This window comes from Leptonotus elevatus, chromosome 20 (genome assembly GCF_054856555.1).
Source record: "Leptonotus elevatus isolate MCC_2025b chromosome 20, RoL_Lele_1.0, whole genome shotgun sequence".
NCBI classification, from domain to species: Eukaryota; Metazoa; Chordata; class Actinopteri; order Syngnathiformes; family Syngnathidae; genus Leptonotus; species Leptonotus elevatus.
Genome location: NC_141258.1, coordinates 6,138,837 through 6,163,555, shown reverse-complemented (window position 1 = coordinate 6,163,555; position 24,719 = coordinate 6,138,837). Strand labels below are relative to the sequence as shown.

At 43.8% G+C, this 24,719-nt stretch overlaps 4 protein-coding genes across 4 annotated transcripts; all 4 read right to left on the bottom strand.

Moving 5' to 3' along the window:
• Positions 1-584: 584 nt before the first annotated feature.
• On the bottom strand, positions 585-3,090 carry LOC147156635 (uncharacterized). Its single transcript, XM_086065180.1, has 3 exons — positions 2,919-3,090; positions 2,467-2,511; positions 585-2,383 (listed from the first exon to the last, which is right to left on the bottom strand). The coding sequence occupies exons 2-3, from the start codon at positions 2,504-2,506 to the stop codon at positions 585-587; spliced, it is 1,839 nt and encodes a 612-aa protein (XP_085921306.1). The 5' UTR covers positions 2,507-2,511; positions 2,919-3,090.
• A 1,420-nt stretch (positions 3,091-4,510) lies between these two features.
• On the bottom strand, positions 4,511-7,033 carry LOC147156634 (uncharacterized). The gene is made up of 4 exons (XM_086064797.1): positions 6,791-7,033; positions 6,156-6,183; positions 5,392-5,436; positions 4,511-5,277 (listed from the first exon to the last, which is right to left on the bottom strand). The coding sequence occupies exons 1-4, from the start codon at positions 6,866-6,868 to the stop codon at positions 4,634-4,636; spliced, it is 795 nt and encodes a 264-aa protein (XP_085920923.1). The 5' UTR covers positions 6,869-7,033; the 3' UTR covers positions 4,511-4,633.
• A 15-nt stretch (positions 7,034-7,048) lies between these two features.
• LOC147156633 (uncharacterized) lies at positions 7,049-9,018 on the bottom strand. Its single transcript, XM_086064796.1, has 3 exons — positions 8,829-9,018; positions 8,482-8,526; positions 7,049-8,371 (listed from the first exon to the last, which is right to left on the bottom strand). Exons 2-3 carry the CDS (start codon positions 8,519-8,521, stop codon positions 7,056-7,058), a joined length of 1,356 nt encoding a protein of 451 aa, XP_085920922.1. The 5' UTR covers positions 8,522-8,526; positions 8,829-9,018; the 3' UTR covers positions 7,049-7,055.
• Positions 9,019-18,081: 9,063 nt separating this feature from the next.
• Positions 18,082-20,177, bottom strand: nog2 (noggin 2). The gene has a single exon (XM_086064575.1). It carries the CDS (start codon positions 19,372-19,374, stop codon positions 18,742-18,744), a length of 633 nt encoding a protein of 210 aa, XP_085920701.1. The 5' UTR covers positions 19,375-20,177; the 3' UTR covers positions 18,082-18,741.
• Between the last annotated feature and the right edge of the window lie 4,542 nt (positions 20,178-24,719).

The following is a 24,719-nucleotide window of genomic DNA, read 5'->3' as shown; positions in this document are numbered from 1 at the left end:
TTTGATGACTGACCCTTCAGCCCTTCTATGAAAAACAACATCGGGCCTGGTCGGCGCTCTACTTTTTACTTGGGCAGGAAGTGTATTGTGTGCGGACAAATGACAAAACACGGATTCATATATTGTCAGATCTATTCCAGATCACACAAAAAAAAAGATTGACAAAAATTGTCCCATTTTGATCAAGATAGCCGCCAAAACGGCTGACATCTAAAACAATAGCTTTTAAAACAATAGCATTCATCACAAGTTAGCTATCAGAGGCTAAAACTTAAAAACTTAAAAATAAAGCAAATAGCTTTCAGCTAACCTTTTTCATTAGCAGAGGTGGCAAATCCAAGTCCAGAAAGTAGAAACCCTGCCACAGATTAGCTTTAGCCCCTTGTGCTAGATAGCGAGCTCCTTAGCTAGCAGCCTGGGTGCTCAGTCACCTGCTAGGGAGCCAGCTAGCTAGCACAAGGGGCTAAAGCTAATCTGTGGACCTGGATTTGCCACCTCAGTTCATTAGTTAGATTAACTACATGTATTGTATCTGTAGTTTGGAATCAACTTTAGTCTTTGGATAAAGATATTTGACCGTAAAATCATTGCTTGTGACTAGCGTTTCCATTCTCACTCAAGGTCTCATGAGATTGCACCGGCAGCGGGTCTTCTTCTGCCTCTTGATCACATGCTTGGGAAGTGATTTCCTCCTGGAACCGGACTGATTTGCGTTTTCTGTGAGAAACACGGCTGCTTAAACTGAGTAGGGCCAAATTGTCCCTCAGACTTAATTTCAGGGGTTCGTCTTCAGCGGCGTCCGAGTCGTTGCTGTCAGAACTACTGCAGCGACGTCCATGCCTCAGTTGGAAACCCTCGGCGCATCTTCTCTCGAGTTGCGACAACCCGTCTTTGGACGGTGCTGCCCGCGGGTCATCCTGCGCCTCTTGGTCACTGAAACTGGCGGCGAGTTCACGAGGACCATTTTTGATGCTGTGAGAATTACATTTGGGTCTTGCAGAAAAGTCAGCCCGCCACCGTAATCTTTTTTTCCCTTTGACATCACGGGAATCGGAATCGTTGTTCAACTCTTCTTCGACCTCATCTCCATCTGTGACCTCGTCGGAATTGCCGTCGTTGCCGAAGCGGAAACGTTTGCTGGTTCTGGTTTCGGCGTGTTCCTCATCGTCATCGCCGCCGCACCTCTTCCTCGACGCTCCGGATGGAGGGACTCCCTCGGCCTCTTCCAAATCCGTGCTGCTGTCGGAACTATTGGCGCAATATTCATGCCACCACCTCAAATGCTTCGTGTTTATCATCTCGATCTCGTTTCCTGATGCGCGGCTGGACGGTCCGGGCTGAGGGTCTTCGTCAGAAGAAAGGCCGCCTCCTTTCTCAGGTGCACAACGACTTCCGATGCCAAGAGAACGCTCACAGTCGGCCATTTTAGGAGAGTCGTTGCGGAGTTCTAGCGTCGTCTCTTCCGAGTTCTCGCAGGCAAGACCGTTTTCTTCAGGATCGTCTCGCTCGGAGACGTTATCGTCGCACCCGCGACACCGTTGGCAATGCTTGTCGCTCCTTCTTTCCATTTGACGTCTGGCTTGACCCGCTGAACTCTTCTTGAATTGTTCCTCCACTGGCTCGCGCTCCGTCTCTTGCTCACTAAAGTCTTTCAACCTCTCTTCGGAGTCAGATACTTCTCGAGCAGGGTCGCCGCTGTCGACGATGCTTTGAGCGAGGTCATCGGCGCATGAAGCGAGTGCGGAAAATTCCCCCCGGGGCTTTGATTCCGTTTCTCCGTTTTCATCTTGAGAATCCAAGCTTTGGTTCGACCCGCAGAGTAGAGGATTCACTTCGTAAAAATCAAAGTCTGGGCTACTGTCGGAACTTTTCTGATGGAACTCGTGCCACCACGGGAAACGACGGTTGCGTCTCGTTCCATCTTCGTCTTCGTCATCGTCTTCGGATCTTTGCCAGGAGGGTCCCGGCTGAGGTTCTCTGTTGGCTTCGTCCAAGTCCGTGTTGCTGTCTGAGGTATTATCTAAAGGGGACGATTTCGTTACACGCTCGCTGCTTCGGATCGCATCCTCATCTTCATCCTCATCATCTTCGTCGTTTGGAGGATGGTCCCTCGGCTGCTCTACCGCTTCCGCGCGCCGATTGACTTCCATCTGAGCTTCAGCCCCGACGACCGCATCACGCGGTTGATCGTTATTGTCGTCTATATTCACATTGTTGACACGAATGGGATTATTATTCTGATTGTTCTCATCCAGATCCCATTGCTCGGGCTCATTCACAAAGATGATATCTTGATTAACAATAAAATCAAGGATGGCAATGAACTCCATGTTTGGTTCGTCATTTGGCGGGCGGAGGCCTCTCGGTAACGGCAAACGGATACCTGCAACATCATCGACATACGCGCTTATTACCATAATCGGTCACACAAAAAAACAGTTGGACATCAAAAGTCGAGGGACTTACTATTTGGACCATTGTGCCATCCATCCCCTTGTCCATCCATTTTGTCTAGAAGACATCCGTAAAACAGTTACAGGACAATAACGTGAGTTTGAATTTGTCACCTTTGTAAATCGAAAGGATCGCTTGCCCTGAGCAGATCATACAATTTTTTTGGGGGGTCCTTTTCTTATAGCAAGATAAGTGTTGATTTGTATTATAGCAGGTCAGTAGTTCATTAAATTTGTAATGTTTCAATGAGTCAGCATTTTTTTTACCTAAGGTTCTACTGAAATTACGGGCATTTTCTCCACTTGGTGAAAGCAAGACCGGACAATGACAATTGAAAATAATCCAGTAGTTGTGCGAGATGAATAATTTTAGGACCAATGAATTGAAATTGGATAACTTCGAATTTCTCGAGACACATCTGTCAGAAATCATTGTTTTAAATGATGCGCTGCGTGAACGCTTACCTGCGGCTTCGGGAATTTGTTTATATAATAGCAGTTTACTTTCTGCAATATTCCAGTCCTGATCATGCTGACCTGACCTTAAACGAGTTGCAATATCAAAGTAAACGATGCTTTCACAGGCAATCCGGAGAGCGTTTCATTGTCGCGCCCATGCAAAGACTTCAAACGTTTAAAAAAAGAAAAGAAAAGAAAAGGTGGCAGTTCCCCCAACAGTGGCTCGAGAAACAACACTTTGTGTCATGGCAACATGTCTACAAATTGAATATAGGACGTGCTTTGACCAAAGCACTCGATGACATGGCGTGTCGTTACATCATTGTGATGAGACGTGCGCCGTATTCGGTGTGATGTCACTGTCAATGTAGCGTAGCACAATGCGACGCTTTCAGAAATCAAAATATCCAAAGACGCCGAGTTGCATCCATCCATCCAATTAAATGTTGTTCCACTTATAAGCAGAAGGTACGATTTAACGTATGCATCCCTAATTATTGAAATAGTAATGTACTTTTTGTGGCATTTTTTTTTTTTATTGGTGCTGTGCCCCGAGGTTTTTCTAATGTAAAATATATGCCTTGGCTAAAAAAATAATAATTGGTAAACACTGCTATGGTGACTTGCCATATATTGATCATTAAAACTCATTCGCTGCCTTTAACGGCTATAGACTTTATTTCTATTAGTTTAACATCCCCCCCCCCACTTTTGTTAACAAGAGTATGAAAACCTAAAAGAAAATTATTGTACATTTAGAACAGATATAAAATTTGTGATTAATCGTGAGTTAACTATTAAAGTCATGGGATTAATTAAAATAAAAAAACTTAATCGCCTGACGCCCCTAATTAATAAATTTTTTATTTATTTTTCCCCCCCCTTTCTAAGAGCTCAGTATTGTTCATTCGATAATTTCACCGATTTGACATGTAATCATCTTTGCTTTTTTTTTTTTAAGACGCCCCTAATTTTTAATAATCTTTTCTTTAAAAAAAAGATTTTAAAAAACGTTTAGGTTTTCATACTCTTGCTAACAAAAAGTGGATTTTTTTTTAAAACTAATCGAAATAGTTCAAATGAATTTTTGACGTTTATAGCCGTCAATGGCAGTGAATGAGTTAAAGTCGCTGAAAATAAATAAATGTCTTGTTTGACGCACCACAGGGAAGAGTTGTCAACAACCCTGCCACAAAGTATAGAAAACCGAACCTGAGCTCCGTCCAACTGTCAATCAAATATTACTTTACGATCTGGAAAAATGTATTCTAAGTCATGCAGTATCTTTCTGAAGCATATAAATAACTACATGATTGAACTGTGAATCTATATCAACATTTCTCACGGTGGCTTGCGCACACTCACGGCTGACAATGAGGCACTCTAAAGTGGCCATGCCAGGTCCACACACTGGCTGTCCAGTCAGATCCCAGCACCCCCTATCACCCGCTTTTTTTTTTCCTTTCGTGGTGCTTCCACTTTTCTCACTGTGTCACATGCACTCATGGCCTACAACGAGGCGCTCTAAAATCCACACTGTCACAATATCTCACCGTTAAAAGTTTCTGCTCAGTTCTGGGCAAGAAAATGGATCACAGTCAGCCAATAATGGACATTTTATTATTTGGATGGTGAAAAAACATGCACGAGACATTTAAATAGAAATATTTGTCACTATAAGCGTCCATAGATTTGCGATGAATGTCATCCCATTCTTCCAATCAGTTCACCACGCTGCTATTTCCTTCCTCGCGGCTTTCTTTCAACCTTTCCATGGACGCCGCGGCCAGCGGGTCGTCCTCCACGTCTCGCTCCCAGAAACCGTCTCCCTCCTTGGAAGCTCTCCCACCCTCGGCCAAGACGATGATGCCCGAGCCGTGCGCCAAATGGCCGCTTAAGCTCATGACGTACACGTTGGCCTGCGTTTGCAGCACCAGAGGCGCCTCCGCGTCACTCGCGTCCGGCTCGGCGCTGCCGTCGGAGCTGTTGCCGTCGAATTCGTCCCACCAGCGGAAGCCGCCGCTGTCGTCCTCTCCGTCGCCATCCTGGCCATCGCCGTCGTTGCGTTTACAGGCATTCCTCGACGACCCCGGCAGAGGGTCGTCTTCATCCTCCGCACTTCGAATGACGCCAATTTCCACCTCCGCCCCAACAGCCGCTTCCGACTGATTGTCACTGTCAATAATGATGTCAACGTTTCCTTGATTCTCGCCGACGCTCATGTCGTCGTCGTCGTTTGGCCACGGCTCCCCTTCGTTCGCAAAGATGATCTCCTGATTCACGATAAAATCCAGTATGACAATGTACTCCATGTTGGAGTCATCGTTGGGCGGGCGATTTCCTATGAGCAGCGGAATACGGTAACCTGAAATTCATTAAGACGTGGAAAGAAAAAAAAAACAAGTTTGACCCTAAATAGCTCATAGGAAACGTGCATGGAATTTAAAAAAAGAAAAGAAAAAAAATGTGAAGAACTTACTACTCGGGCCATTGTGCCATCCATCCCCTTGTCCTTCCATTTTGTCTAAAAGGAAACCAAAATCAAGAATAAAAACTCTCCCTGGTTGTTGATCCGGGTCTCAAACTGTGCTTTTAATGAAATGACAGTACATTCATATACAACGTGTAATACAAAAAAGTATTTATTTACAATTAAAATGACACCAGAAGACATGCAGAAGATCAAGAGTTCAAGTAAGAAAGTGGACCAAAAAAAACACTACCCCTAACAGCCAATCACCCAAATTATTATTTTACATGCTACATATTGTATTTGCTTTTACTGTCTAGCATTGCATTGCTGTTTCTAATTGCCTATTAAGTGCACGTCAAACATCTCTAAAATTAAAAACTCCACAAAAACAAACACACTGTAACCACACTGCTCTTTTCTTGATATTGAATTCGTTTTTTTTTTTAGCCATACCATTTAATCTGTCGAATTTTGTTTTAAATGAGGGTCTTGAAAGGCGCTTCCAAATGTAATGAATTCTTAAAATTATTTATCCGAAATATTTTAATGTATGTACAATTATAGGATTAGACAAACTATAAATTGGAATGTGTATTATAATTGCATGTTTTAAAATCAGTTTAAAAAAAAAAATCAATCCAAAAAACATTGGACAGGTTGAAAACAAAATTGACAAAATTCTGATTCCAATGTGTTAAAAAAAAAATGAATTTATTCTATTCTATTTGATGAAATGATTCAAATATAAAACATGCTTTGTGTCGACATACCTTTACTCCAAGGACCTGCTTTGAAAAACTGTAGTTCATATGCGAGAAAAAACAAACAAACAAACAAACAAAAACATTCAGGTTACTAATCAATTTATAGGGGATAAAAAAACAACACCACACGCTTCAATCATTAATGAAAAAAACAAAAAAAAACAAAAGATGGCGGTCATCAGTGCATGAAGTAAAACAATGTGGCTTTAATTCTCTGTGTCATCGTCACATCTTTTGTTACCCTGATTCCAAATGCTTTGAACAAAGCAATTTATGTCATCAACACATGACGCGTATGATGTCGCTATTGAGTGTGACTGCTGAACCGATACTAGTAAGGCTGACCATCAAAGAGAACAGTAGTTTTTTTTTTTTTGCTTTGACTCGATTGTTGACATTATTAAAAAACCCCAATGTGATATTGAGATCCGTTTCATCATTTACATCATCAGTACATGAATTTACAACAAGAAAAAAAAAACATTCGCAGGCACTTTCCTGACATTAGGAAAATGTAGAAAAAAATGGAAAATCTGGATTTAGATATAAATCATAATCTTCCACCAGTGCGCGTTATTACACCAAAAGTGCTTCAGTAATCAAGAATAAAGCGCATGTTCAAGACATGTATATTCAATTACCTCATCGGTTTGGATCTCGTTTGAATTGGTTGGGGGTAGAAATCTCTCTTGAATGTTGCCAACTCCAGTTTGTGTCATTGTTGTAATGCTGCCCGGAGTTGCGGCTGGCGTCACACGCGGCTGCTCTTAAACCAGCGAACGAGTGGCGGCTGGCTCACCAGCGCCTCTGCTGGTTGCCATCAAGCAGCGCGCCTCATTTTTGCCTCAAACTGCTCGGAGGCGCCTTCTGTGATTGGTTGATGGATTATCATCCTTACCGCGGGAACTATTGCTCACAGTCCCTCGTTTCTTCCTTTTGATCGTCCGTCAACCTGTTTGAGGACGACGATCCGGGCCGAGGGTCTCGCTGGGCGTCGTCGTCCAAGTCGCTGTCGGAGGTGTCGCCGTGTCGAAAACGTTTCTGGTTTCTGCCCGTTTCTGACAAATGTCCTCCCTCTCCCCGCGGCCTCTTCCTGGACAATTCGGGCGGGAGGTCCTCGTCCGCGTCCTGCTCACCGGAAGGAAATGCAAATTCCTCATCTTCCGATTTGGACAGGAAGTTCTTCTTGCGCGTTTTCTTGCCCTTTTTGTCGTCTTGCGAATCCGCGTCGTCGCTCGACCGCTGCTTGGATGCGCAACATCCTTGGTTGTCGTCTTCTTCGTGAAGGTTGTCGGAGCAACTGTCCGAATTGGAATCGTCCCACCACTGGAATTGTTTGCCCCTGCCGGTTTCGTCCTCGTTCTCGACGAACCTCTCCTTTGACGGTCCGGGCAGAGGGTCTTCCAAGTCCTGGTAGACCACATGGTCAGAGTTTTTTCTCTCTTCGTTGGAAATCGTGCCGATGAAACCGCAGTTTTCGATATTTTCGTTGTCAATGTCTTCGAAGCCTTCATCGTTATTGCAGTCGTTGTCCTCAAAATTGTCATTGTCGTTATTGTGCTCGTCTTCATCGTCGATATTGTCGACGTTTTCGAAACTGTCCTCGTCGTCGATATTCTGCTCGTCCTCGATATTTTCCTCGTTGGGGTCGCCGTTCTGCTCGTCGTTGTTGTCGATCTCGTCAAAGTCGTCGTTGTTCACCAGACGCAGTTCGAGGAAAATGTCGTCAAACACGTCGCCGTGCTGCAGCGGCCGCACCCGGATCCTGAAGAGGAGCACGGCGTTGTCGTCGTTCAGGTGCATGTCGTTCATGTTGTCAGCGTGGTGGTCGTGATGCTCGCCGTGCTCGTTGTCCTCCATGTCGCCGTCGTTGTCCTCCATGTCGGCGTCGCCGTCGCTTTCTCCGGTGCCGTCTTCTTCCTCCTCCTCGTCTTCGATATTCTCATTATCCTCGATGTTTTCCTCCTGGTCGATGTCCTCGATGTTGTCTTCGTCGGCGTCCTCGATGTTGTCCTCGTCGTCGTCGTCCTCCTCGTTCTCCTCGATATTCTCGTCTTCGTCGTTGTCTTCCGTGTTGCCGTCGTTGTCGTTCAGGTCGTTATCGGGCGGCCTGATCATGGCGTGGATGGAAAAGATGATCTCCTGGTTTAAAATGAAAACCCTCAGCCCGAGGGTTTCCATATTGCGCGCTCCGTTTCCTATCGGCAGCGGAATACGGTAGCCTGCAACACAGTTGGCACGCGTACATGCTACTATCATCGGCATAGAATCGTACACAAATCAATTGTAGCCAAACGGACGGATTCGATGACATCAAACGTCAAGTACTTACAATTTGGACCGTTGTGCCGGCCGTCCCCTTGTCCTTCCATTTCGTCTAAAGAGACAAAGATAATGACAATAAATAGAAAATTCCCATTAAGTTTTTACATTATTATTTTGTTTCTTACAATAAAAAAAAGTTTTCCTCTTATTAACATAGTGCTTTTTTGTGTTAAAAAATGTGCATGCAAAATTGACAAAAAGTGTCTAGAAAGAGAAATGGAACGTTAACAAATGTTGGCCCTGCCTCCCAAAAGCTATGACATGCCAGTCAATGACATCACTCTGCAATATGTCATTAGGGGGACAATCAAATCGCTCTTGATGAGTTTGATAGAACAATTTCAATGCGCTTACCTTAACTTTGGGGAAGCGGCGTGAAAAACTGCAGTTTAATAAGCTGTTTGTAGTCGGCGATAACATAGAGGCTTCTTTTGCAGCTTCTGCTGTATTTTAGTCCTTGTCATGCTGATGTGGACGGAATGAGTCGCACGGCGTGGAATTAAAGTGAAATTCTATGCGGTCAGTTCCCGCATCCATATTCACGTTCGGCATCGTTGGCGGCAGGTGCTTGGGGGCGGGGAAAGCCCAGCAGTATGTGGTAATAATATGTGGCGGCTTTATTGCTCTGTGACATCACCGCATCTTGCCATCAAATTGCTTTGAACAAAACACTTCATGACCATTTACATAATTATATGTATGAGTGTGATGTCACATTGGAAGTTGGACCTGATGCAGTGCAGAAACCAGTATTGCGGCCATTTTTTTTTTTTTACCGTGCATGGTCCAGGGTCTTGATTTTCTTTGTCCTAATTATTGGAATCATATTTTGCTTTAGTATCGGCAACATTGTCTTGCTTAAGGTCGCGAGTGGTATAAATAGTTTTACCACAGCATGGCGCTAACTTCCTGAAAAGTTACTGCAGCAAATGCAATCTGTTATCTGTATTGTAAAAAGCCACAATGGTGAGTATTCCAACCTTATGACTAAACTTCATATTGAGGTCCCAAGTCGAGCTGACTGTTGACAGAAGTTGTCTCTTTGCCACTGGGTGGCAGTGTTGGCTTACTTTGCCGATTTGGCTTCATTCACTAAAAAAAACCCATTCAAGTTGGCTGCAAATATGAACAGTGAGGAAAAAGAAATGTGTGATCCATTCATGGAGACTTTAACACTAAACACTATTTTTTTTTTTATTATGTTCTGTTGTGTATTGAGACGACGACTCCTCAATCCATGGCTAATATTTACTGCAATTTTCTCCAATCGAACTTTTTGCGGGTGAAGTCATATTTTCTGAATCAACAGCCTTTGAGAGCAGGCGTTAACGTGTCCTTCTTGTGTTTTCTGTGAGGTCTCAAGTATCTCACAGAGAAAAGGTTTTCTTTGTCATATTGCGCGGCCTTCTTGCCACGGTCATTTCCGCCTATTTACCTTCAATATTGTTTGCATAAGCTGTACGGGGGCTCAGGCAGTCGAGGCCGGTAATTAGAATGCAACACAAAACCAGTCCTCCCATTTGCTTAAAGAAAGACGGAATCGGCTTAATGAGTGGTTGGAGGAGAATCTGTTTATTAGGGTATATGGATGAAACGACACTCCAAAAACATTTTGTTGTTGTTGTTTTTTAGCAATTTGACCCCAAAAACGTGGGTCGAATTAAATTAATGACCCACAAAGCGGGTTGTTTTTTGCCTTATTCATTTGACCCAACGTTTGGGTTAACTGAATAACCCAATTGAATTGGGTAAAAAAAATGTACTAACCCAACCTTTGGAGTCATTTAAGGCAAAAAAGGTTGGGTCAAGAAACCACATTTTTGGGTTTTGTGGGGTTTTCATGTGACCCAACTTTTTGGGTTAATTAAATAATCCAATTGAATGGGGTCAAAAACGAAATGACCCCATTTTTGAGTTATTTAATCCAAAACGTTGGGTTAATTTAATAGCCCATTAAGCAATTTGCAGTTATTTTACCCAAAAAGTAAAAAAAGAAAAAACATTTCTTTAACCCCAAATGCTGGGTCAAATTAAATTAATAACCCACAAAGCAACCCAATTTTGGGGGTTGTTTTGTTTGACCAAACATTTTGGTTAATTGAATAACCCAACTGAATTGGGTCAAAATGTAACTGACCTAACTTTTTCAGTCACGGTTGGGTCAAAGCAACCCATTTTTGGGGTCATTTCATGGGTTTTTCATTTTACCCAACTGGGCTATTTTTGACCCAACTGTTTTTAGAGTGTAATAAATATCTGGCTACATAAACGATTCCAATTTGAGTTGTCCAACGCAACCCCAATTGTTTTCACTCTCTCCCCCCATTCAGGCCTTGCAGCAGAACTTCAACACGTCCTGAATTCTTGCAAGCCGACTATGTCCAGTCCCTAATTGGCGGTTCTTCTTTCCAAGAGTGATTAGGTGTTGCAAGGCGCCTCGATTCAGTCCACCTCCAATGCCGCAGGGGACAAAAGAGGTACCCACTTCTCCAGTGGAAGCGAGGGGGCCGTTGTCACCAATAAATCCCTCCTTTTCCACTTCCTCTCCCGTGTGTTGGGGTTATGTCAGGAATTTCCTGGGTCCCATTGTCCCCCTTGGGTGCTCTGTTTTTGGTAAGCCATCACCAAGCATTCTCTGCGGCTCGCCGTGCCCGTTCCTTCCCCCTTGCACACAAACACGTCCGTAACCCCGAGGCTGTGTCTCCCCCCCCACCCCCCCTCCCCGCATCCCTCGGCATGAATAGAGCACCTCGGCTGAATACAACAGACAGGCAGGCGTCAGAACATCAGGTTCAGCGGCCCAAGTCATGCACTCAGTTATTTTCACCTGTTTTGTTCCTTTGGCTCTCATTGTGCGCTGAGAGCCATTCAGCAGTCGGTGCCTGTTTCTGCGGGTTCAATTAGCTGAATGAAGCACGGAACAATCGGCCTGTTAAAGGACACAGTTATCGCGACGCGATGTTTTACTGCGTTTATCCGAGCGGGTTGAGCAACTCAAATGAAACGAGCAATTTTTTGGGTGTGTATGAGAATGTCAAAACGGAATGCATCCGCTAAACCTTGATTTTGTGTATACGGAATTCCAGAGCAGCCCCTCTGGATAGACTTGGCTTTGCGCAAACGCCTGCTATAGGAGTTCACTGTTTACATCAGTGGTGGTAGTAGCCGACCTTCCTCTTGAGTTGTTTGAAACTTGCCATAAATAGCGTAAATTGCTCTACGCATGCAATTTCGGAGGAAATGCAATCAAACGCACAAACCTGGATTCGAATATCAAAACTGGCAGGTTTGCTTACCACTTGGCGACATTCAACACTACTCGATAACTTTTCCACAATAAGTGAAATCCAAGATACAGAAACACCTTTAAATACTCTAGGCATGTTTTTATAGCACTTACAACATTATTCCAAACTAACACATTCATCATCTCATAATATACTACTTCAATAATCACACCCATTGATGTACATTACGAAATAAACCTACAGCCATTGCTTTCTGTAGGCGTAAAAATCAGGATTAGACGTTCAATAATATTCAGCAAAAAACTAGGCTGTGCTGAAATACTTCCTGTTTTGCTTTTTCTTCTGTCACTTCTGCATCGACAGTGGAATTACACACAATATAAAACAAGAGTTCCACCATAATACGGTTATTTTCTGCACAAAAATAACTCAGCGAAATGGTTGACTGTATTTTCAATGTGACACAATATTGAATTAGACGTATTCTTTTTCCGCTTTTCCGCTTCTGCAGTCGACCCTGGTGGTTGGCGGCCCATATAATCGCCGCTGTCGAGGGACTGTCACAATGACAAATTTCAGGGTTCCTCGTGTCACCTTTGAAAGGAATCATGTATCCATTCATTGCGAGCCCTGAGTGCACTTACGCTCTCGCCCTCTGGCCTTTGCTGTATTTATGGAGCCGCCCGGGCCATTATTTCCAATCACAGAAGCTTCCAGCGCCACATTTCGACACTCTCATCGCTTGGCATCGTTAGAACCGCCTCCACATAGCACAAGTTTGATTTGTTGTTCAGCGGGGCTGGTGCTGGTGTGTGTGTGTGTGCGCGTGCGTGCGTGAGTTGGGACTCGCTGGGTTGTACACACGTTACGAAGCAAGGCGCCATTGCGGCCTAAAAACTATTAGGCTCTGTAAATACACACTGTGGCGAAAGTAAACATTCTCAGCATGCCATCTAGACGCACAGAGGGGTACTCGGAGACAGCCACTGGACACACTGAGGGGGAGGTGTGTGTGTGTGTGTGTGTGCGTGCCGTCAGGAAGATGGATATTGAAAATGTATGGTCCAATTAGAGGGCAAATTCCAGCATGTATATTGATGCAGGGATATTTAAGTCGAGTGGTCAATTAAGGAAATTAAAAACAACATCCTTATGATGACCAAGAAGCAAATTATTATTATTTAATGTATTTATGCTCCTCTGGTGCTACTTTGTGTTCATGTGAGCAAGGCTGTGTGCATAGTGTAGTTTAATGCTGATGTTTTAGCTGCATATGTGACACCGCTGCAGTAATAATATAAGAAATGACTCAATATTTACTTAGGATTCATGATTTTTAAAGACAAATGCTGCTCTCGCTGATGATTATAAAACACATCCATTGAGGTAGTGGGACCACATGTGAATTTGAGCCCCTCGCTGGCGTCGCCATGGCAACAGAATGAAGGATATGTATTTTTTTTTTCCCAGCCATGTTCGTACCGTGCCACCCACGACTCTATTTACGGTATAGGCCTGACATTTTGGTGCGTTTGCAATATGTTACATCACAGCGACTATATGACGAATGAGCCCTAAATAATGTAAAATTAGCCAATAATGCTAACGAATTACAACATATCCAATATGTGTGTAACAATTTGTGAAGCTCAAAGAATTTTGCCTTAGAAATGCTCCTAATAGCTTAATGCTAACTCATAATACAAAATAGCATAGACATGCTAAGGAATAGCATTCATAGTTGTCACACTCACAGATGTAAACTCTTTATCCTGTGCAAAAAAATATTGTATTACAATTCTGGTAGCAGCTCATTGTGTCGCTGAGCGTGGTGTTGCCCCTTGATCATATGACTCTTATACTGCCCCCGGTGGCCAAGATGAGCACACCAGCAGGAGTAGCACAATTGAATTGCAACATTAAATCATGATGCACAAATTTATATTTTATTTAATTATGTTATTAGGATATTTTTTGTACAATTTTTTTGTGATTTATTTTTTTTAAATAGAATGTTTTAAAGTGCTATTTTTATTTGTAAAGTTTCTGATTAATTTTTTTTTAATAGAATGTTTATTTTTTATTTTTCTTATTATTTTTATTTATGATTTTTTTCTTACTTATTTTATGATTGATTTTTTAAATGGAATGTTATAGTGCTATTTTTCTTTAAAAAAATATTTTATTCGCATACGGCTCTTAATTGTCAGCTTTGATCTTACGGAGGCGCCTTACATGGTCTGCATTATGCTCTTCAGTTACTAAAGAATGCGTTGCACTCTCCAGTGAGCTGCCACACTTTGCCACGTGTAATAAATGATCTCCTAAACTAAGTGCCAACCAGAGTTGGGGAAAGCAAGACAGAGTGTCAAACGTACTCGCGGCTCTTTGCAGCATCGCGCGCATTTCCTGCCCGTCCGCTTAATTGTCCCAAAGCCCCCCGCTTGACGGCGATGAGCCGGGGGTTCGATTTCCATCGCCTGTTATCGACCGCGGTCACCTGTTGTGGCCGCCGTGTTGATGTCATGGCATGTCATGAATCCCGTGCCCACTGAGACTGAAATCCAGGTCAAGTCATGGACGTGATGGATGTGTTGAGATCATGCTGGGCTCCTGATCCTGGATCAGCATCAAAGCGCTGGAAGAGACACAAAGAGGAGCTTTTTTGAACACTCACAAAAGAACTCGTACGCATAAACTTGATCGACTTTTTTAGTCTTACTGACCAATCGTTGCCTTTTGGTGCTTGGACGCTTGCAGGTAGAGTCGAATAGATCTGGAAGAAAACCACTGAACATGCATCATGTTCTAGATTCGGTAGAGCCATACATCCTGGGTAGGAGTGTGGAGATACCAATGACAACATTGCGAGTGGTTCTGTCAAGCATTTTTCTGGACAACATTTTTTTGGGAAGCTTGGCCATTCCTCCTGGGAGAAAATTGAAAATATTACATTTCTGATGTCTCACCAAACTCATCCAACCAGACCTTACATAACCCAATAATAATAATAATAATAAACGGCTTCCTGTAAACTCCCCACAAAAGGTGCACTCACTTGCTAAGAGTTCAGATTGACTGATTAGGCCTCCGCGTGCTTATTGGCTCCCACAAGTGCTAACTAATATTTGACACAAACACAGCAGATGATACCCAACATTCCGTCAGTCAGACCACTAACTCATGTGGTGTGTGTGCGAGTGTGTGCGAGTGTGTGTGAGATCCACCCACCACCCCCCTTCAGTGCTCCATCTAATACCCTGTCATCATCAATAACCTCAACTCTGCTGACTCACTGGCTTTTACCACCATGGGGTTTGGGCCTTAGTTACAGCCATGCAGCCTCGTCTCCGTCTCTGTCTACGTTGGTGCGTGTGTGTGTGTGTGTGTAGGAGTGTTTTTGCATGTGTGCTTTTGTTAAGATGATGCCAAAATTCCACTTTTTTTCAGAATGAGTAAGAGTACTCATTTGATTACAGATACTTGATAATGGCAGCCCGTAATGCAAGGAATTTCAGTTACATCAGTCTAAACACTAGGGGGCACAATTCAAAAGTATATACCATCCAAGAGACGAAGAACTATAAACAATTGGAAATGTGGATCCCACGTCCACAAGGCTGTCTTACCGCCTTCCCTGGAATGTATATGACAGGCTGGTGGGAGTGGTATTGGTGTTTAGTATCGTAGCATACACTCTGTAAACTGCTGGGCCAAAAACAACCCAATTTGGGTCAAAAATTGGACTGACCTGCTAACTTGGGTCAATTTGACCCAATTTTCTGTTTTTTTTTTTTCAGAACAACCCCCTTTGTTTTTGTTTTTATTGTTTTGTACAAAACAACCCAGAGTTGGGTAAAATTGACCCAAGTTACTGGGTTGGTCCAATTTTCGAACCAGCAGTTTTAAGGGTCCAAACGTCAAAATATCCCTAATTGGGTCCAAAAATGGACAGATCTAACTTTCTGGGTCAAATGAATAAACCACAAAACAACCAATTTTTTTTAGGGATTTGTAAAATACAACTCAGTTTTGGGGGCTATTGTACAAAACAACCACTGTTTAGGTTATTTTCTGGGTTATTCATTTGACCCAAGTTTTAATTTTATTTGTATTTGTTGTTAGGGACAGTTAGGTTAAAAAACAAAACAAAAAAACCCCAAAAACTCTTATTGGGTTAAAAAGGGGACCAACCCAACTTCATGGGTTATTCATACAACCCAATAAGTTACATGAATAACCCACAAGACAGAACAAAAATTTTGTTTTTTTTGCAGTTTTTTAAAACTAAAAAAATCGGATTGTTTGATTTATTCATTTGATCAAGCTTTTGCATAAAATAAACCAGTCTAAAAAAAAAGTTGGGTTGAAATAAATAAATAATGCAATTTGTGTCAAAAAGTGGCCAACCTGACAAGTCAATTTGTACAATTTTTTTTAAATGAATTTAACAAAAAGACCCAATGTGCAAAACAGCCCAGAAAGTTGGGTCAAATTGACCCAAATTGTGTATTGGTCCCTTTTTGACTCAAATTGGGTTGTTTATTTATTTATTTTTCTAAACAGTTTTTGGTGTGTGTTTGTTTCAACATATATCACCATCTTTGTGTGCATATGTTTGTGCATTCAAGTACAGTTTGACCCTTGGCCCTTATGTTTACTCATACGAGCGTGCAGACCAAATCTCTGCTAAGTGGAATTCACACGTACTGTGTCATGCTCCCGTAAACAAGGCGGTCGAGTTTACCGTGATGGGTTCTTTACAATGCATTTGCATTATTATTATTTCCCAATGAGCGTTTAAGATGCAGTGAATGGTGTGAAGTAGTAAATTAGGCCACGTCGGCATGTTTCCAGCAAGTGAAGACAGGAGTCTCTTAACAGTGGCTCATTTGAGGATTGGATACGTCCTTGGCTGTGACAAATAAGCCATGCAGTCTCCATTTAACTAGGAAGGGGTGGGGGTGGGGGGGGGCGCATCCCCCCACCCCTCCCAACATGTCTAATAATCTCTGTAAATTGCTGGGATTCATTTATGGCTGGATTTAGAGGGGAAAAAGGCAGATTCATTTTCATTTGATCTTCTCCCCCCCCCTCTCAATTTCTCAAAAAAAAAAACTGAGTGTTGTCTACTGCTAAATGTGATTCTGCATGACAGGGGCAGACTATGGCAAAGATGCAACATGAGATTGTGCAGGTGTGCCTCATGTTTCGACTATTAGTCATAGTTGAGTTTATGAAATAACACTGGATTCTTCACCACGTCACGGTTCTGCTGAGGACACCCCCCCCACACACACACACACACATTCGGGGAGGAGGTACTGATGGGACAGGCAGCCAGGGGGTCTTCATATGTCTAAAAAGGTGCGCACCTCAGTGGCTGGAGCCAGGGCTGCGTATTGCCTTTCACACGCTTCTAAAATACTCTCCGGGCAGAGGCTGAAAGGGTTACTGTTTCCCAAAGTGCTTCATTCTGCGCAGTCGAGAGGGGGCGGCTGAGTGGCGCCGTCGAGTCAGAGACGCACTTTCGAAAAAAAAAAAAAAACCCGAGACATCATCAAGAAAGAAGCTGACAGTAAGGAAAGCAGCCCCCCCACCCCACCCCACCCCACCCCAACCCTATTTTATTTTTTATTTTTTTTTAACTGGCACGCTGCCGTCCCTCTTCCCAGCCTCCTTCGCTTACCAAACCCCTTCAAATGGCTTTCTGTCACAATGACTGGGCGGCAAGTGTCAAATCCGAGCCCGCAAATGCGCGTTTTTGCGCACGCAATTTGGGCGCAATCTGCTTTCTGACTCACGTCGTCTATTTAAAGGCTACAAACAACGCCGCTTACACTCCGCAGTGACTCATCCGAGTCCACAATCTCTTTTCATGTTTCGCTATTTGGAGTAATAAAAACAGTTGAGCAATGTTTCATGGTTGTTGTTTTTTTTCTCTCTCTCTCTCTCTCCCCGCCCCAAAGCCCCCCCCCCCCTCCCTCCCCCCTCCCTCCTGTCAGTGCAGGGTGGTCAGACTAGAATAGGCGCCGGTCTCCAAATACCTCAGTGGAACTTGTGTGCGGCGTCCAGAGCCTGCAGACAGACAGCGTTTCAAACGTCTGCATCATATTTGAGCCATTATGTTAACACCTCGGCAGCACGGACATAGCAAGGGGGGGGGGGGGTTCGAATGGGCATCAGCCTAACCCCCCCCCCCCCCAAACAGAGCTATGCACATCACGCGGATTGTAAATCACAAACTTTCTGCACTCAAGCAAAAAATATTCAATACTTTGACATACATTACACGCATGCTGAAAACATGGACTTTATTGCTAGAAACGTGACCATAACATGTACACTTGGATGCTGTTTTCAGTTGTTTATTTTTTGAGTCATTTTTTTTTTTGATAATTCAAGTAGACATCTCCCATATTTTATTTTTTTTCTGGTATATTCTGCTATTCTCTGTCCTTATGTTCTATACTCACAATCGTTAAAATAATAAATAAAACATACAGATTTATTTCTACAATACTATGTATTCCCAAAAGAAAAAAAAAAGCTGAGTTCACGCCTTTATATATAATCTTTAACCTCAACTTGTGTTTTTTTGTGTTTTTTACAACTTAATTAATATTGATATTAATATACAAAAACTCTAGGCAGCATTGCAGTGAAATAACAGTCAGTTGAAAAAAAAAAAAAAAGGAGAAGGTTCACCTCTTGGAGAGGTGTAGCATATGCATCATCAATGTCTCTTTAAAAAAAAAAAAAAAAAAAAAAAGCTCTTCCATATGAAGTGCTGCTGTCCCCGCCCCCTTCCACCCAAAACGTCTCAGGCTTGACAATAAAATATGGTCCTGGTCCGATTAGAAAAAATAGCTGCATTCCTCTTAAATATGTACAATGTTGGTATTTCACTTTTAAAATGCTATATAAAAAAATAGATTTGCTATGGTGCCCACCTCCTGTAGAGAGTTAACAGTGCAATAGAAACCAGTCCACTCCACACGTTAAAGCGTCCTGCAGGATCAGCACGAGCACTTGCACTCCGAGATGATCGGGTACTGCACCTGTATCCACGTACAGTATTTCTGTCTCAAAAAGCCTTGGCAGTACCACCGCAGGAAAATCTTGTTGACGGACTTGACCGGCTTGCAAGACATGCCCTCCGGGAAGGAGCAGGAGCGCTCCGAGAAGCACTTGCCATCCTTAACGTAGCGCGGCCAGAACCTCACCCCCAAATCCTTCCAGGTGTGCACCACCGGACAGTGCGTGTAGGTCCACAGCCACTGCAGAAATTTCCTGCGCGCCTTCTTGCCCACCTTGACGCGCTTGCCGTAGGGGGTCTCGCTCAGCTCCAACTTCTTGATCTCGTTGGGCATGGGACCCTGCAGCTTGACGTCCGGCGCCGAGTGGTTGCCGGGCGCCGGCGCGCCGATGGACATGAAGTTGGGGTCGAAGTGGCTGCCCAGCTTCTTCCGCAGGGTCCTCTCGGACAAGTCCTGCTCCCGGGGGTCGTAATCCGGGTCGGGGTCCTCCTTGAGGTCGGGCACGGGCAGGTGGTCGCTGGGGGACGGCCGGAGGCGAAGGTAGTGCTGGCACACTCCGACGTGGACGCACAGCAGCATGTAGAGCAGCAGCGGAGGGTGAGAGCTGCCCATGGTTTTCCTCTTGGGACCTTTTTTTTTTTTTTTTTTTTTATTATTCGCTCCGCGCGCGCGCTGAGTGACACTTCTACTTCAGAAGGGCAGCCTGACGCTTCATATATTTGACACGTTTTAAATAGACCACTTCGCGGTCCGCCGGTGCGCGGCGAGTGCGTCAAAAAGTGTTCAACCGAGATGCCCTTGCGCAGCTCCCGCTCGGATTCACTTGGGGCTTCTCTCGGTTGTCATGGTTACCACTTGGACCACTTGAAGCCACGGCGAAACAGTCACTGGATGACAGAGCTGCATGGAAACACGCGGGCTGCTTCCCAAAAAGGTGCCCGGCGATGACGGCTGCCTTTTTTCTTTTTTTCCCCTTGAACGCACCAACGTGCGCCCTCGCGGGACACCGTCCACGCACTTGCTTCGCAAAAGATAAGTTGTAATATTCCAGCCGGTCAAAAGCCCTTTTTTATCTCCCAAGAGAACACTCCAAATATTCTTATTATTCCACGTAATAAGAAGCCCAAAAAAAAAAAAAAAAAACAGCAGAGAGTCCACTTTCAATGAAGTTCCTTCTCATGCATGGCGAGAGTCCCAAAATCCTGCTTCGGTGGCTGCCACAGAAGCTCCCCCACTTGAGTGGCTCCTCGCTGGAGGAGCGAGTGCGTGAGTATGCGGGAGAGAGAGAGCTAGAGAGAAAGAGGGGGGAGAGAGAGAGAGAGAGAGAGAGAGCGAGAGAGAGAGGGAGGGAGAAAGAGCGAGCGAGAAAAGGAGAGAGAGAGAGAGTTGGCGCCCTTCTCTTGAGCCGAAGCACACACCGAACGTGGGTGAGCGTGTCTGGAAGCGAGTGGGCGCTCGCTCCCAAGTTAAATATCTCCCCCCCCCCCCCCCTCCCCCCTCCTCCGAACGTTACAAAGTGTCAAAGGGGGCCTGCCCACCCTGGGCCACTCTCACTGATTGACAGTGGCCCCTTTGGGCCACCCCCACCGCGGCGAGCCCTCCCCTCGCAACGTGGAAAATGTCAGCCACAATCACGGACCAGCCTGGGTCCTAACGCGCACTTTTCGTCCACATTTGAGCTTCAACTTGCTTCATTCGCTGCACTAATAGTTTCAATATTACAGGGGAGTTGAGATCGGGATGGATGGGAAACGTTTAGGAGAGGAGGAGGAAAAAAAAAAAAAAAAAAAAAAAAAAGAGGGCATCGCATTCCACCTTTGTTCATCAGGATTTGGGTCTACACAGGAATTGGCCCCGTTGAACTCAGGGGTCACAAAATAGGCGCGTAATTAAGGCTATAAATGGCCAGGGATAACTGAACGGAACTTTTCCCATGCGAAGCGCTCATTATGAGCCATGCTGGTGCATATATCACAACAGGCCCGGAATACAAACAAAACGTTTTGTAACTATATTCCTTTTTTTTTTTTTTTTTTAATGGTCTTATTTTTCACCCCCTTTTTTCTCAATTAGTGAGTGTCTTTTGGGTTGGTCACTAGAGGGCGATCATCCAGCAGAGTCTGAATGTGGCTGCCTGCTCTGGATGGAGTGCTTTTGAGTGGCCGCGACTCAATTCAATTACGCTGTTAAAACAACTTTTCTAATTAATTCATATTGTAGAGTAATAAGCGCAAACACATGTCGGGTTGTGCAGAGGAAATTCTTGCTTAGCCCTCTCTGCATGCGTCTCGGTGGTCATGTGGTTTATGATTAGGATGCCAGGAAAGACGGCTCAGTGGGCAGCGGGGACAGTCGGGCTGAGCCGGTTACTGTAGGACGGTCGGCGTCCATTGTCTTCCCCTCCGCGGGCCGCGAGGACGTCCGCGGAGCGAGCGAGCCCACCCCGTGGGGGCCAGCGGCGGCACGCCCCCCTTCCTCAGCAACACTCACAGCGAGCAGAGGAGGTCCACGTGCCATTGGTTCTTTTCCTTCCCGATTGCCAATCAAAGAAATTGAAAATATAAAAATGACTTTTTTTTTTTAAATGTGATTTAAAAAATAAATAATAATAATTCAGGCTCAGATCAAAACAGGGCAGAGGAAAGAATTTGCTTTAAATATTTAATTAGTTACGTTTTCATGAAGTTTGTTCATGAAAAAAAAAGGCTGTTGGTAATGAACACGCCATTCATTGACTGCACTCGGGCGTTTGGGTGACAGAGATTCTCCACGCTTCGCTTTTTAGCAACAGCTGCTACATATGAAAATATGCATGTAGTTAGTTAGTTAGGCTGGCTGGAGGTTACTCGACAAGGAAATTAAATTTTTGCTATGAAAGCTCATGTTGAAGAACATGGTCTTTTTTTATTGACCGTCAAATCTGTAACACCATTCGCCTGTAATTCAAATGTCAAATCGTGGAAAAAGTACACTCTTAAAACTGCTGGGTCAAAAACAACCCAATATGGGCCAAAAATTGGGCCAACTTGCTGAATTTAACCCAACTTTCAACCCAATTTTCTCAAAACAACCCAATTTGAGTAAAAAAAAAAAAAGGACTGACCTGCTAGTTTAGGTCAATTTGACCCAACCTTTAAGGTTGTTTTGCACAAAACAACCCAACAACTTGGGTCATTTATCCCCCCCAATTAAAAAAAATGTGTCAAATTGACCTTTTGACCCAATTTAGATTTTTTTTTTTTTTACCCAAGTGGTTTTAGAGTGTGGCAACGAGATTTCTTCATCTTAAAAAATGTTGGTAGTTACATTAGTATTATTTTTTTTTATCCACATCTACACTCTTAAAACTACTGGGTCAAAACCAACCCAATTTGGATAAAAAATTGGACTGACTCACTAAGTTGGTCCATTTGACCCAACCTTGGGTTGTTTTGTACAAAACTGTTGGGTTTTTCAAATTGACCTAAGTTAGTGGGTCGGCCCAACTTTTTGCCCCAGCAGTTTTAAGGGTGCACATTAATAACCCTGAAACACATTTTCTTTCTAGCATTAACTCGTGTTTTTTTAAGACCTTGTTGGATTAAAACACGTGGTTCAAACCCTCCACCCAACACGCTGGGTAGAAGCAACCCAGCGTTGGCTCCGTCCCTTTTGGACCCAGCGCTGGGTTAGCTATTTCACCAAATTTGGGTTGCTTTCATAATGCAGGAAGTCCATTACAATAGTGCTTCAAACATGTTTGACCTTTATAGAATATGACTGTTGGGTCATAGCACGCAAACATAGTGGCGGCAAACTTCCCGCTCCTGTAACCCAAGAAATGCTAAAATAATCAGCCACTTTTCCAATTAAAATGTTTTTGTTAGCCAATGGAAAATGGAAAGACCCAATGATTGATTGTGAAGACTCGGGTGACGAAGAGGAGGAGGGTCGGGGGGGTGGCTTGCGTTGGTGCCGAATGGCAGTTTACTGTGGAATGGCTAATTAAATAAGACCATAAAAGGAGCCCGGCTCGCTTTAACGAAGCCCGGCAACCTCTGACGAGCGGGGCCGGGCCGCCGGTCGGCGGGGGTGGGAGGCCGGCGGGTTGGGTTCGCCGAAAATTGGGCTTGTATAACAAGGGGACTTAGCTCTTTGGTTTTGCAGTGATTGTTCACGCTCCCTTAGGTCTCAATAGGGCGCATGGTGAGGGTGCGTTGGAAGGGAGGGGGGGGGAGGGGGGTACTGGGGGAGGCAGCCCTTAGGCACAGATAGGACCCCCTTCTCCCCTTTGGCTGTGAATGCTATACACACATAACACATACACAAACACACACTAACACCCCTATGGCTCCATACAAAGGGCTCTACCCAAGGTCCAGGCAGGGGCTTATCCAGCACGGGGGCACAGCAAGGGGCAGGCCTGGCCAGACTGGCTGGCTATGCCCACTGGGGATTGGTAGAATGGCACAGGCGGGTGGGAGGGAGACTGACAGCTTGGAGAAGGAGTCACAAACATTTAATAATCTTTTTTTTTTTTTTTTTAAATCATCACCTTTCCTTTGAGGGAAGGCCAGATTAGAAGATAAGAAATTCCAAGTTGAAAATAGTTCAATCGGCCTTTAAATCATCTCACGTCAGGAACATGCCTCCTAATTACTCATGTGATGCACAACCAAATATTTTTGCAGGAATTTTGTTGCTGTAAATTCCCCAAACAAGCCATTTTTCTTTATTTTTGTATCGCAGCCACGACGGAATTCTTTGTCTTTCTCCGGGTTTCACAACAATTCCAAACATGAAAAAAAAAATTAAAAAAAAAGAGTCTCCGAGCACAAATAAATATCTTTCCACCATTGCCTGTCAATATTGCATTCTCTCTATTCTCCCCATTGCCCTCTGCATGTTCTCCACTTCTTTTCTCTCTCCCCCATTTTCGTCTCGGAGCTTTAACCCGAAGCAGATGGCTCGGGAAGCGTGTCAAAAATCTGTCTCCCGTTAACGCTACTTTTGAAGCCCCTTCTGCATTTTTCTCTCCCTTAAAAATGATCGCTAAGTTATTTATTTTTTTGCAAAATAGCCAGTAAACAGCATCAAAGTCTTTTTTTTTTTTCAGTTTTACGATGACAAGGAGGCGATTAAAACGCTTGTCCAACTCATTGAAAGACCTCCGCCAGCTTGATGCAATCGTCTCCAAAGCGTGGCATCGTTTCTTTTAGTTTCCATGCCGTTGTGATGGAGAAAACGTCAAGTTGCGCTTCCCAGTAATCGCGTCTTAGACGGCTTGTTGGCTAGCGGCGCGCATGCTTGCCTTGTCATTTTTATTTTTACTTTACATTTCACGCACAATCATTCACATGCGAAATCGGCGGATTAAAAACAACACAAGCATCAGCCCGATTCCTCCTCCTCCTCCTCCTCCTACTTCAACCACATTTTACCAGTCGAGTGGAAAACGTGATCAATTCTTTTGACTCTACCTGCTCATCACTGTACACAAAGTGAGCTAATGTGCCAGTTCACATAAAGACTATTAATTCATTCACTGCCAATGACGGCTACAGACGTCAAAAATTCATTTGAACTATTTCTATTAGTTGAACATTTTTTTCCCACTTTTGTTAACAAGAGTATGAAAACCTAGATTTTTTTCTTTTTTAGAAATACAGATATCAAATGTGTGATTATTCCTGAGTTAACTATTGAAGTCATGCGATTAATTACAAATACATTTTTTAACTCACAATTAATCACACATTTTATATCTGTTCTAAATGTACAAAAAAAAAAGGTTTTCATACGCTTAACAAAAGTAGAATTTTTTTTTTTAACTAATAGAAATAGTTCAAATCAATTTTTGACGTCTATAGCCGTCAATGGCAGTGAATGAGTTAAGATATTAGTCTCCATGAAAATGTACCTTCCATTTTGAACAAAACAGACCTACTCAATGCATTTAACCTTTTTTCATTCTACTG